Here is a 13805-nt window from a genome sequence, read left to right as displayed (position 1 = left end):
GTCCAGCTCTGGACAACCTACAGCAGGTTAGTCACGACAAGCACCAAGTATGGCGGGTATTTATTGTGTCATAGTATGCGGCATTATGTATATTATACAACTCATCATCATGTGAGAACTAGGCGAAGAATACAACGGAAATACTTCAGATTAAATTAAATACTGTTGATAATGCTTTTCAATTAGGACACCTCTAATGTTGTTTCTTGTTTTGTTAATACAGCTTGGCTTTTTGGAATATTTTAGGGGTATATAATATCTTAATAATTCCCTCAAAATCTTAAATAACTTTCCTGAAAAGAACAATGTAAATTGGTTGTATATTCAAGATGAAATTTAAATTAGTTCAAATTCATTTCTAGTGTGATCTTTAGCCCTTAAAGGCAGTACGTGCATTGTACAAGAAAACCAAATGTCTCTAGAGTTAAAGTGATTTTTCTATTTTCTATGCGACTGCGCCCACTATAAGATATTTATAGGTTCATTATGTGTTCCCAAATGGAGCTCAACCATCTGGTGAAAACTCCTGCATTTTTTCACATCATATCATTTAAATAGCACTAACAATTATATTAGTCCCAAGATATTGTGTTATATATGTACTTTATATGACTCAATATGAAAATAATGTGGCAATGATGCAGGAAATGGCATGAATACAGTGAATGAGCACAAAATCAGGAATATACTGTACAAAACTATCCTCATGAGTCTAAAAATGGATGAAATCACACATTTAAAATCACCACAATTAAGATATGATACATTTGTTTGCTTGCCACTGCAACATCAGACCAGATTGTAAAGCCTGGCCCTGAGCCGGCGTGTGAATCGGCTCTCAGCCATTAGAAGTGCGGAGAAAAGCAACAGAAGGAGTATCCATTCGAAAAGCCCTGTATTGACCCCCTGTGGCAGGAGCATCTGCTGTTTTTTTAATTTGGACATAGTCGTGGGTATCTATGTCAACGACAGAAATAGTTTCACAGAGAAGGAGGAGGTCAGCAATGGCATTACGTCACCTTCTGTGCAGGTTAAAACTAAAGGTGCCTGTCACTTATATGTGCCAGTTTGGACACTTTAAAAGTGCGCTTTTTCATGTTTTCAACTAAAATAAGTATAACACATTTTTTGATCCCTGTTTCTGCAAACGCAAGTTTCTTCGATGAAGCCTTGGGCAACATCAAATTCATCACATTGATTTTTAAAGTAGGCTATAGCTAAACAACAGTTCATTTTAGGTTGTATAGGGCTAACATTACATTACATGTCACTTGTTAGACGCTTTTATCCAAAGCGACTTACATACTCAATACTGTGGGCAATCCCCACAGGAGCAATAGTTCAAAAGTTGTGTATATTTACAGACTGTTGCAAAAACTAAGAATCTTATAAAAAATCAGGTTTAAAACTAAACAATTACAATTAAAGATGTTTGGAGTTTTATTTTAGTTATACATTTTTATTTTTTGTCTAAGAGATGCTGATTTGAAACCGTTGTTACATACAGTTACGGCATTTCCTGTTTCTGCCAGAGAGAGGGGAGTTTGTCCCAAAGCTTGCCGCTGTATTTATACCCTCCATCTGACAGTCCTGAGGGAACCTCGTTGAGCTGCGAGTGTCAGTCCACGGAGTTCACTCCGTCACGGAGGGGTAGGGCGTAGGGCGTAGGGCGTGGTTTTGAATTGGGCCACAGTGTGGGTTCAGACTCCGAGGAGAAGCAGCTGTGTTCCCCAGCGACATGGAGCTGAAGACCCTGGCCCTGAACGCGTTTGCACAAAACAAGCAAGCCGCCCTCCTCATCGGGGGAGCCGGCGTCGCTTTTCTGGGACTCGGCCTCGGTTATAAATACCTGCGAAAGCCCGAAAAAGTAGTCCGTGTGGGCGTAGTGTCTCAGCTCCTCATTCACCCGCTGAAGTCTGGCAGAGCCGTGTCTGTTCCCCTGGCGGAGTGCCTCCAAATCGGCCTGAAGTTTGGAGAGCTGCAGGATCGGTGAGAGTTAAGAAGTTGGATCTTATGGTGGGATTCTGGATGCAAGTGTGCTGTGGAGAAGAACACTTTGATCTAATTTAAAAGTCGGCATTGAAATGAAAGACGAATTCGCCTTATCAAGTTAAACAAACATTTCAACACTAGTTTTCTGCAGGATCAGTGAGGTTAAAGGTTGATATGTTGTTATTGTTGGTGCATATCATTGCTTTGGAGAGCCACACTTTCGATTTAATGTAGGAATTTGCAATGTGTAAAGTAAATAAGTACATTTATTTACAAGTAGGCCTACTGTACTTAAAGGTGGAGTATGTAATTTTGGAGAAACCAGCTCGAGTGCGCTAGTATTTGAAACTACGCAGCCGAAAAAAATCTGCCACTTCCTTACAGATCCCCTCCTCCAACAATATAATAAAAAGTGTTTCTGAAATAAATTACATACCCCACCTTTAAGTACAGTTTTCTCTAGGTACTTGTACTTGAGTATTTTCATGGTATGCTACTTTATACTTCCAATCCACTACATTTAAAAGGTAGCTAATGTCATTTTACTCCACTACATTTAACTAAATTAAACTAGGACTAACTCTTAAAGTCACAAAGGAGTCAAATTATTTAAATATTTTACAAAAAGTCAATCAGAAATGTGTTTGTCAGTACATTTTAACAGTAACCTGCTCCTTGATGCAACAATATTATCTACAAATGTCACATACATAAATATAATATAATTTACTTTTTATACTTTAAGTACAGTTACTCAAGTAAAGTATCTGAATACTTATTCCACCACTTAAAAATCACTATATCAAGTTAAACAAACATTTCAACACTATCTTTCGGCAGGATCACTGAGATAATGAGATTAAAGGTTAATTATTTCCGGGCAGTGGAAAGTTAGCACTCGAGTTAAGATAAACCTTTATTTGTCCTTGGAGGGAAAATCAGGTGGCATAGCATCAGTGGAAATACTTTATTCAACATCTGCACAATAACCATAGAGTTTTGGCAAAGAAAGGCTCTTCCAACGTACAACATTCTTACCATGCAAAGAAAAAGACTACATATGCATGCATATGATAAGTTAATCATTCAATTACACACTGCACAGTAGAATAAATACTACTGCATTATGATATACAAATGTGAGTGAGATGAGAGGGAAAAGCTGAGAGGACAGTTTGAGTTCACCCTGCACAAGAAAATTAAGAATACAAAATAAAAATGTTGCCTAAACTCACGAGGGTGTCTGGATTCTGCATGGCTCAGTCAATAATCAACATAAACATGTCAATAAGTATAATACTAGTATTGTAATGGCAATTGTAATGCTCCAATGTACTATATCCTTTGCCATTACTTCACACAAGGGTTTAGAGCAGGGGTGTCAAACTCATGGCCCGGGGGCCAAATCCAGCCCGCAACTTCATTTTCTGTGGCCCCGCAAGAGCTCTGAAAGAATATAATATGTTTATTATACGGTTACATGGCGATTTACAGAAGCACATTGCCCATAATGCATCTCAAATTTGACTTTTTTCTCAGAATTTGACTTTAGGCGCGTTCACACCGGAGTGCTTTTCCCCGTACTTTTCCCGTTTTAGTTCCGTTAGTACCCCTTATGTTGCCGGGAACTTTTACCCCCATTTTTAGTGCCTGCTAGAGAGGTGGTACCAAAAACGTACCAAAAAAGTACCAATTTCTATTGGCTGGGCGAATTGCTTTTTTTGGTTAGTTTTGTGAAGCCGCCATTGTATTTGTGGCATTAGCATTATTAGCATTAGCATTAGCCCCGCGCACCAACGGAGAGAGAATAAGTTATGGCAACACAAAAACTCACCCATTTTCCCTCAAGGACATGAACTTTAATTATTTTACTCGTTGTTATTTCTTCCCCTTGCAGATTTTTTACATTGTCCAATCGTCTATTATACAGGGGTGTCCAAACTACGGCCATTTTGAATCGGCCCTCAGCAAATTCAAAAAGTATAATGGAATATGGCCCACAAATGAAACTTTTGCTTGTCTTATATTGTAGTTCATAAAAATACATGTTGTAAACATATATTACACAGTAGTATTCATGTGTTAATGAAACCAATTTACAAATAAATTCAATTAAAGTTGGTAACATTATCATATCTTAGTTGATAAGAAAAAAGCCCAATGACTTATTTCTATAACAAGCTTGAAATACACCCTTCCTATTTCTCCTTATTATAATCAATATGAGGCTTGTGTTGTAAGGGATGAGCTGCCAACACTCACAAGCATCATGTACCTACATTTGATTGATTTTGCTAACTTATAACAGAACTTATGAGGCAACATACCTCTAGTGAGTGGCCCCGCCCTTCGTATATTTTTCTGTATGTGGCCCTCGGTGAAAAAAGTTTGGACCCCCCTGATCTACGGACATATGGAGTGAAATACACATCTGAAAAACTGCAGGCCTTCCTTACAGAACCATGTTTCATGTATGATTCCTGTATTAATGTCTGTTTCCCTGCAGACACTGGCTGGTGGTGACGGAGGAAGGTCACATGGTGACGGGCCGACAGCAGCCTCGCCTGGTCCTCCTCTCTCTGACCTGCGAGGACGGCCATGTTTGTTTGAGCGGCCCGGACATGGAGGAGCTGAGATTCCCCGTCAATCCGCCCGACAACAGCGTCATCGACTGCAGGTCCAACAACATCTCTGACTGTCAATACATAACTGTTCATTCAGCTGATGCTTTTAAACAAAGCCCCTTACAATAACTGAATCAGCCAACTCTGAACAGCAAGAAATCCTTCAAGTACATTAGCTTCAAAAAGTCAAAAGTCAAACAATTTTGAGGGCTTTGTAATCAATGAGAACTTTTTTCTTTTTTTGTTGAACAACAACGTGATCGACTGCAGCTCCAACATCGGGGTCTAATCGAGTCTGACTCTCAATACATTTACAAACCAACTTACAATAGGTGCAAACAGCCATGAGGATAACAACTCATTAAAGTACATTTGCTTCAATAAACCAAACCATTTTCTTCGTACAGAAATGAGAAGGTTTTTTAAATGTAATTATCCGATTCCAATAGCAAAGCTGCAGTCCAAAGTAACAGAAGATGAGAGTTAAGAGTTATTTATATTGTATTTTGCACTGAATTCCTTTGAGTGCTGTCATGTTGTTTCAGCTCAAACACAGGATTTCTAGATCCTATTATTTCCCAAAGACAGTTATAAAAGATACCACGTTATTGGTTCCATATTTGTTATTTTGTCTCCTATGTATGCATTATGTTTTTGTTGTTATGGTTGTGCTGCAGAGTTTTCGGAGCGGACATCCAGGGTCGGGACTGCGGAGAGGAAGCGTCCCGCTGGCTGATCCGGTTCCTGGGGAAGGAGCAGACCTTCCGCCTCGTGCACTTTGAACCCCAGATGAAAGGGAGGCAGTCTCAGGACGCTGAGCCGCTGCTCCTTCCCTTCGAGGTGAAGTGTGGCTTTGAGTCCCACATTTTAACGCTTTGACTGAATACCCCTATTTAAGAAGGCCATTGTAGGTAAAACAAAGTAATAATTACACAGTCAGGAGAGGAGTGAAACGTTCTGAGGAAAAAAAAAGAACTATATGATTAAAGTGTTACATTTAGGAGTAAAAATCCCAAATTTAAAAAACAACTTATCTGAATTTTCCCAGAGATAATGAAGTCATTAAAAAATGTAGAAAAGTCCAAGATTAAGATATTTAGTTTTTACTCAATAATATCAGCCCCTCCTCTGGCTTTGTGATTTCTTAACAGCCTTGCCATCAAATTAAAACTATATTTGTAAAAAGTTTTGAGAAAAAAAAGAACATAATTTCTGCTTTTTTAAAGCTGTTCACAGTTTAAGTGTTCCCAGAATGCCCCAAGCAGAAGAACAGGGTTTATTTCTCTCCACTAGGTGGCGTACTCGGACGAGGCTCCTGTGATGCTCCTCTCCGAGGCCTCCTTGCAGGATCTGAGCAGCCGGCTGGAGGAAGACGTCACTGCCAAGCGTTTCCGCCCAAACATTGTGATCAGTGACTGTGAAGCCTTCGCTGAGGTGGGTTTCAACATCTGTGAATAAAGCTCAGGGGCCTCATTTAAAAGATGGCGTGCGACAGTTTCTACGCACTGTTTACGATTCATAAAATACTAACTTGACGGGAAAACGTACGGTCCTCCACGCAAACTCTGACCCATGCGTACGCACTAAGCACAAAAACGGGAGAGACGAGAAACTGCGACACCGTTGGCAGAAGAAAGAATGGAGAGAAATATGTGGAAATAATACCATAAATAAAATGTTACCTCTCATTTATCATATATGAAGAATTCACTTTCACACATTGATTAAAGCCAATCTTAAAATGATTTAACAAACGCCTGTTTGAGACTCCTCAGTGCACACAAACACATAACTGGGAGAAATAAATAAATACGGATATGTTATTGATCACCCCTCGATGATGTTCTCTTGTTAAGAAATGTATTCTCATAAATGATGCGGTAAGCAGGAGGACAGAATTACTTTAAACTGACGCCCTTTTTTTTTTCTATAGGTTGTAGATACGAGCATGGTTTTATATACTATTGTGTTTTATGCCGTTCGCCGCCTACTTGACAAGTCGCTCGTAAAACACAGGAGGTATGGAAACTAAGAACACCACATGTGGTAAATTGAACAGCTAATATAACACAACACATTAGTTGTATTTCTTTAACTGGTGGATTATGGATATTTAGTTACTGATCGACAGCTGGGACACAAACCACCAAATACAAAAACATAATTCAGATCCAGTCGTCATGACTCCACTCCGGAGGGATTCCCCGATCATTTCTTACAGTTTCTCATCAAGGGGGGGTCTCCTGTCCCCGGTACAAACACACTTCCTGAGGAAGGCTATGTGTATTTTTTTTGTCATGAACCTTTTTCGGACCACTCACTTATTTATTTATTTTGGTGACGATCCGACCTCCATGCTGCTACTCTGGTTCACACTGCATCCACCAAACAATATGATTTATCTCCACCTCCCCAGAATAACCAGAATCTGACACGGTGTGAGATGTTCTTTTTAGCTGTTCTGTCGTCATTTCCTGCGATCTTCTCCATGCAGTCAGTCAAAATGAATGAAAGGGCGTTTCTTTGACTATTTATAGGCAAATATGGGCGTTACGTGAAGCTCGCACAAGCTGCACCGCATTTCGAGTCGATTGTGATTTATAAAGGGAAACGCAGTCTTTTATGAATCGGAAAGTGTCGGTGTGTATTTATTTGCTTTGTCCTACGTAAGCAACCTTCCCACGCCAATCCTACGCACGGCTTTATGAATGAGGCCCCTGATCCCTCTGAACAGAAATCCAAACACACCAAGGCAGTCCTGCAAAGATCAGGAGGTTTTCCTTCTTAAAATATCAGGTTTTTTCTGTCATAAAAGCTCAAGAAATAACACAATATCTGAGAAAACAAATTACATTATTATAAAATAAACTTAATTGGTGAAATTCCAAAGAAACTTCACAGTATATAACGTTTTAAAAAAGCAATATAATTCATATTGTATAAAGTATTTTAACCTTTTTGTACTTTGACGCTGACACTTGTGTGCTTTTACCCGAGTAAACTTGTGCAAGCTGTACTTTCTTTGTTAATAAACAAATGTCTTGTATTAGCCAGAGGCAGCATTACAGTCTAGCACTACTTACCCGAGTCGTTATATCCACGTTAGAAGATAAGATGGATTATTTATCATGAACATCATCGTGTAATGAAAGCAGTCAACCCTACAATATTAACATCCAATTATTTAGTCAACTGTATTTAATCAAATCTATTCTTTATCACCTTAAACACTGTCTAACCGATCAGATGAAGGTTTTCCCTCGTGTGTAGGAGAAACGATTTTCTCTCGTGACTAATCCCTCTCAGTGTGAGCAGCGCGGACTAAATTTAACTCAAACTGTTTCTCTTTTTCAGGACTCGTGGGTAGATATCCAGATCGGCAGCGTGAGGCTTCAGCGTGTGAAGTCATGTGGACGGTAACTCAGAGCACGCTTCACACAGATTTAATCACGTTATCCTGTCACCTTATGTAGCCGCTCATTTTTCCCACTTCCGGTTCAGATGCATGTGTTAGTCCGTAGATCAGGGGGGTCCAAATGTTTTTCACCGAGGGCCACGTACAGAAGAATATACGAAGGGCTGGGCCGCTCACTAGAGGTATTTTGCCTCATAAGTTCAGTTGTAAGTTAGCAAAATCAATCACATGGAGGTAAATGATTCTTGATACTTGAAAATTCTTTAAGAAACACAACAGCCTGTATCACAGCTCTCCAGAGGGTTGACTTTATTTTGTTGGCAGCGCATCCCTTAAAACAGAAGCTTCAGATTGCTTATGATAAGAGGAAATATGAAGGGTTGATTTAAAGGTTGTTATGGACATTTGTATTTGGGCTTTTTTCTTATCAACTTAAGATTTGTTAGAACATGTTTTCAACTTTAAAGGTCACCTATCATGCTATTTTTAGGCAATAGCATAGGTCTCAGATATACAAAAAACATGTCTATGAAGTGTTTTGCTCCAAATACCAAACAGATCACCCATTCTAGCCATGCCTCATATCCCTCTATTTCACTTCCTGTTTCAAAAGTGCTGATTTGGGTATAAAGCTTTAAAATAAATAGTAGGGGTCTGAGCTCATGCGGGACCCGGCAGCTACTGTCTAAACTAAATACTGCCGTGATGAAACGCCATATCATGGATTATCAAGGATTCTCTCTGAAACAGTATGGAGCTCAAAGGCTTTCTCTCTTGCCGGTTATACCACAAGGTGAGTTCCTTTTTACTTCCTGCTTCTTCACACACATGCTCTCCAGTACAGGTTAGCTCTGAGTGTTAGCCATGCTAATGTAAACACCGACCATATTACGTCCAAAACAGTCGGGCATTGTTTCTGATAGCAACGTTTCTGATTGGGCCGTGGGTCCACATTTCAGATATTACGTCATATCGGACGCAAATCTGGATCAGCTCCGTTGTTCCCCCGTTTTTAGAGATTTGGGTACGGAGGAAAAGAGAGGGGGTTTTATTTTCTGACGCTGCGTGAGTTCCCCGACACACCGGGGACACATCTTTATGTAGAAAAGACATCAAAAAGTGCATTTTGCATGATAGGTCCCCTTTAATTGACTGAATTTATTTGAAAAGTGGTCTCATTAACACATGAATACTACTGTGTAATATTGAACATATATATTTAACAAGTACATTATAAGACAAGCACACGTTTCATTTGTGGGCCATATTCCATTATACTTTTTTAATTTAAAGATAACAAGGAGTAAAATAATTAAAGTTCATGTCCTTGAGGAAAAATGGGTGAGTTATAAAACACCAAACTTAATGACTTTGTGGTAAGATGTGATAATTAATATATTTATGAGTCAACATGAATACTTTGTAATATATTTGAACATAATTTATCTAAGAAGTACAATATAAGAAAAGCAGAAGTTTATTATACTTAAGTCATTATACTTTTTTAATTTGCTGAGTGAGGGCCGATTCAAAATGGCCCCCAGGCCGTAGTTTGGACACCCCTGACTTAGTTCTTCCGGTTTAGCACGAGCAGCTTTGTGTACATTAATTGCACAACAACAATGAATACAGACCCCTCCACCCTCTGTGATTGGCTGCAGGATGAAATTTGACTTCTGATGTTTTCCAGGTGTGTTTTCACCACCGTTGATCCTGAAACGGGAGTGATCTCCAGGAAGGAGCCTCTGGACACACTGAAAAGGTACAATTCCTCTCAAATATTATAAGAGGAAGTGTATTTTTCTAATCGCAAATGTTTATCACACTTCAGCATACATTGGGAACATTTGTGTTTCATGTATGGCTGCAATTTAGGATTGTTTTCATTGTTGATTAATCATTTAATATATAAAATATCAGTAAATGGTGAATAACGTCCATCCTAGGTTCTTAAATCAAAGTTGTGTCTGTCCATATTCACATCATTTGATATAAAACAGAGAAAAGCAGCAATTATCTATATTTCAGAGGCTGGAAACAGCTTTTTCTGACATTTTCTTGCATATAGCAGTTAACTTATTACAAATATAGTTCTTCTGACAACTTTCTAATTAATTTCTTGGCTGATCTGTGCAGCTCTGATTTCATGCAATCCAAATTCAAAGCTTAACATTTGGCTGTTTTTCTCAGTACTGACTTGAACGACTCTTATTTAAGTATTTATGTAGCATCATTGAGTTCTGTGTCATTTTTGATGTATCTAATCTTGTATTTCTATTATTTTCCTCTCGTTAGTTAATTTAGATGTGGTTTCTTTATCATTAATGAGTTTGGTCAGTCAAACGCACCAACGTGGACTCTTTCCCTCAAGGAAGTGTATTTCTAAAAACTAAAAGTGTTTTTTTCCCCGTCTGACTTCACACTAAAAGCCTTAAAACTCTTCCTGGTTACATTTCTTTCACAGCTATCGCCTGTGCAAACCCTCGGATCAGCACATCTACCAAAAGTCTCCTCTGTTCGGACAGCTGCTCAGGGTGAAGCAGACGGGGATCCTGCAGGTCGGAGACGTCGTGTACAAGATCAGCCGCTGATGAAAGGAGAGGGACTAACATGATAACTATTAACACTTTCACGGTATAATCCCTGCTGATCCACACTGAAGAAAGCACTTGTTGTTGATGTTGTGTGCACGCTGTATTTTCTAGAGAAGCACAAATTAAAATGGTGCTGTGATTCACACATATGAGGAAAAGCTGTTGAAAGTACAGTAACAAACATGTGGTGTTGTTCCATTTGAATGCATACTGTATATGTGATATCAGTCGTTTTGTAACACTACCGGTGCTTGAATTAAAGAATTGTCACCTCTTGTGTTTCTTTTTGGTTGTTTTGCATCTTTGTGTCCTCCATTGGTGTCTCTTTTATTGTAAAGATGGATCTCTTTAAACCACATGTGTCAAACTCAAGGCCCGGGGGCCAAATCAGGCCCTTGGTGGGTTTAATTTCGGCCCGCAGGATAATTTCTAATTCCTATTAGATCTGGCCCTCCGGTATATTACACGCACACCTTCACTCCATCCTGAGGGTCTCCTCAGCTCAGAGCCTGAGCCCAAACATTGATGAACTTGCACCCAAGATGAGATGCCAAGTATCTGAGCTAGCATCACAGAGCAGCACACTGAGTTTAATGGATGTTTCCTTCTGCACTTTCTCTCTCACGACAACAGGGCATGTTTGGTTTCTCTTTGAGGGAAATAGTTTTGTTGAAGCTGTTGTTGTCCTGTGGGAAAATGTGATCATAAGAAATGACTCTGGAAAAGCTGCAGATAGAGCCATAAGAAATGAATGCAACTGATTATTTAATGTTTAATGTTGTTTTTATAGGCAATCATTTAAGCTTTGTTAGTTCCAGGTTTAATATGTGCAATAAGTTCATTTCAATAAGTTCTGCAATAAACATTGAACCAGTCCGGCTCTCGACTAGCAACCCTTTTTTTTATTTTGGCCCACTGTGTCTAAACCCCTGCTTTAGACATTTTAAGTTTCTTCTTTGTGTCTCTTTTTTTGGTTTATTTACATATTTTGGTGGACATTTGCGTCTCTCTCTGTGCCTCTCTTTGATTGTTGGTGGTAATTTTTGTGTCTCTTTGAGATTATCTTTGTCTCTGGTTGATTTTGGCCTGTGTTTCGCTCCGTTAGTCCCTCTTTGGAGTCCCTCTTTGTAGTCCTCTTGTGTCTCTTTTGTAGTCCTCTTGTGTCTCTTTGTAGTCCTCTTGTGTCTCTTTGCCGTGTATTGCGTCTCCTAGTTGGCTTTTTTGTGTCTCTTTTTGGTTGTTTGCATATTTCTGAGGAGATTCTCACCTTTTGTGGCCTTTTTGCATTTTTATTTAGTAATTTTGTGTCTCTTAAGATGCATGTTTTCAGACATTTTGAGTCCTATATCTCTGTGATAGTTTTGCGGCTCTTTTTGGCCTCTGCTGTGACATCCCAACAAGAAATACTAGCCTCTCCTCCAGGGCCCCCAAACCTGTGGAGCCCTTGGTCCTCTGCCAAATATCCCCGATCAGTAATCATGCCGTGACTCGGAGGCTCTACAAATTGTACGTTTGTCCCCGACACAGAAAGCTGGATGTTCTTTTTGGGTTCTAATCATTACCTTGGGCTGAAATCTAACTCAAATCCTGTCACCTACTTCCTCTAAGAGCAGCCTCTTACATGTCAACTTAACTGCAAGGAATTCAACAAAAAAGACACTGAAACACACCCTCTTCATGTTGTGTGTGATTTCACGTGACAGTGAAGAGCTTCTTCAGACGTAAAGTGCCCCCTCTAAGGGTCCAAACTGCCTCAGGTAATGACAAAAAACGAGCTGTTGTGTCTCAAACGTAAGAGGAAACAAATGTGTTGAAACACGAAGTTGAAAGTCCAAAACGCCACGCCGTGTGTTTTTATTCCAATCAGGGACGTTTCTGCACAAACGAGTAGTTACGGGGGTCTGTAATTTGTAGGGTCCTGGGTTAAAAGAACGCATAGAGGACACATTTAGACGCACATTTAATATGAGTGCAACCCTGTATATTTACACACCCTCCACCAATTTAAATAAAGGTGCTAGATGTGAGGATTGATGTAGGGAAGACCCCCGAAAGCTTCCAGGCTAGCGTCACCTTGAGACAAAGCTTCACTGAAATCTAACAAGAGAAGAACAAGAACTGATGATAAAACATTATTTATATTTCTATTAAGCAGCCGCAGATGTTTTTTTGTTTGCATGACATCTGTCTAATTTGTATTCTCATGTTATGTCATACTTTTGGGGGAAACTTCCGTAGCAATAGAGAGTCAGGACTCAGAGAGACACGAGGGGAGCTGGAGCTTTGATGGCAACTGACGGTTTATTTGGAGTTACGGCCGGAGAATTCAACAGACAGGTGGTGTGTCACGAGTTGCCAAACCAATTCTGAAGAACTCTTTCTGCAGCTCGAGGTTTTAACTAGTTCGGAGTGTAATAATCAACATTCTTCATCAGTGAGACTAAAGCAATATGGACCCTGAATCTAACTAGAGCTCTCGTCCATAGAAAATAATGTCCGCCCGGGAACCTACGTCCCTGAACAGGAAACTACCTCGTCATGACGGCTTTTGCTCTGTCATACACTGGCAACAACAATGCGCCCATCGGCCCCTCCTTAAAATAGATAGCAGCAATACCCAAGGCCGTAGACCTATGCCATGAGAAAGGAGACAGTGAAGAGAGAAAACGATGAACTGGGTCGAAGGTTGAATACTTAACCAAAGGATTCCCTAACAATACTGTGGTATGTTTTTAAATCATGCCATGGTATTGTGTGGTAAGTGAATGCCATGTCATGTTATAGAAAACTAGTACATTTACTGTATGTCAAGGTATGGAAAAGTACATTTTTGCCATGGTACTGAAAATGCATATGTCATGGTAAGGGATCATACGTGTAGGTCATGTTTTATAGAATAGTACATTTATATCATGATTTCCATGTCATTCTAGAGCCTATGAGGTTAACCTTTGCCATGGTGTGATATGCACTGGCCGGTTGAGTTAATGCTATATTTTCTCATAGTACATTATTATCAGTATATTGTATTTTCATTTTAATCGTAGAGGACATAAATCCTTCACACCAGACTCAACTTGAACTAAAACAAGCAAACACAATACAACAAAACGAAATACTTTTTAAAAACCCATGTTATGTACTTGCATGGTAAATGTATGCCATGTCATGATAGATGGT

The 13805-nt window shown here is 39.5% G+C and overlaps 1 protein-coding gene across 1 annotated transcript; it reads left to right on the top strand.

Annotated features, from left to right (window-relative positions):
• Nucleotides 1-1683: 1683 nt before the first annotated feature.
• Nucleotides 1684-11500, top strand: marc1 (mitochondrial amidoxime reducing component 1). Its single transcript, XM_079694802.1, has 7 exons — nt 1684-1989; nt 4499-4669; nt 5294-5456; nt 5910-6050; nt 7971-8032; nt 9722-9793; nt 10496-11500. Exons 1-7 carry the CDS (start codon nt 1739-1741, stop codon nt 10620-10622), a joined length of 987 nt encoding a protein of 328 aa, XP_079550928.1. The 5' UTR covers nt 1684-1738; the 3' UTR covers nt 10623-11500.
• Nucleotides 11501-13805: the final 2305 nt, after the last annotated feature.

The sequence above is a fragment of the Notothenia rossii genome, assembly GCF_949606895.1.
Source record: "Notothenia rossii genome assembly, chromosome: 7".
Classification (NCBI taxonomy): Eukaryota; Metazoa; Chordata; class Actinopteri; order Perciformes; family Nototheniidae; genus Notothenia; species Notothenia rossii.
Note: the sequence above shows the minus strand (reverse complement) of the source record. Positions and strands in the feature narration are given on the sequence as shown.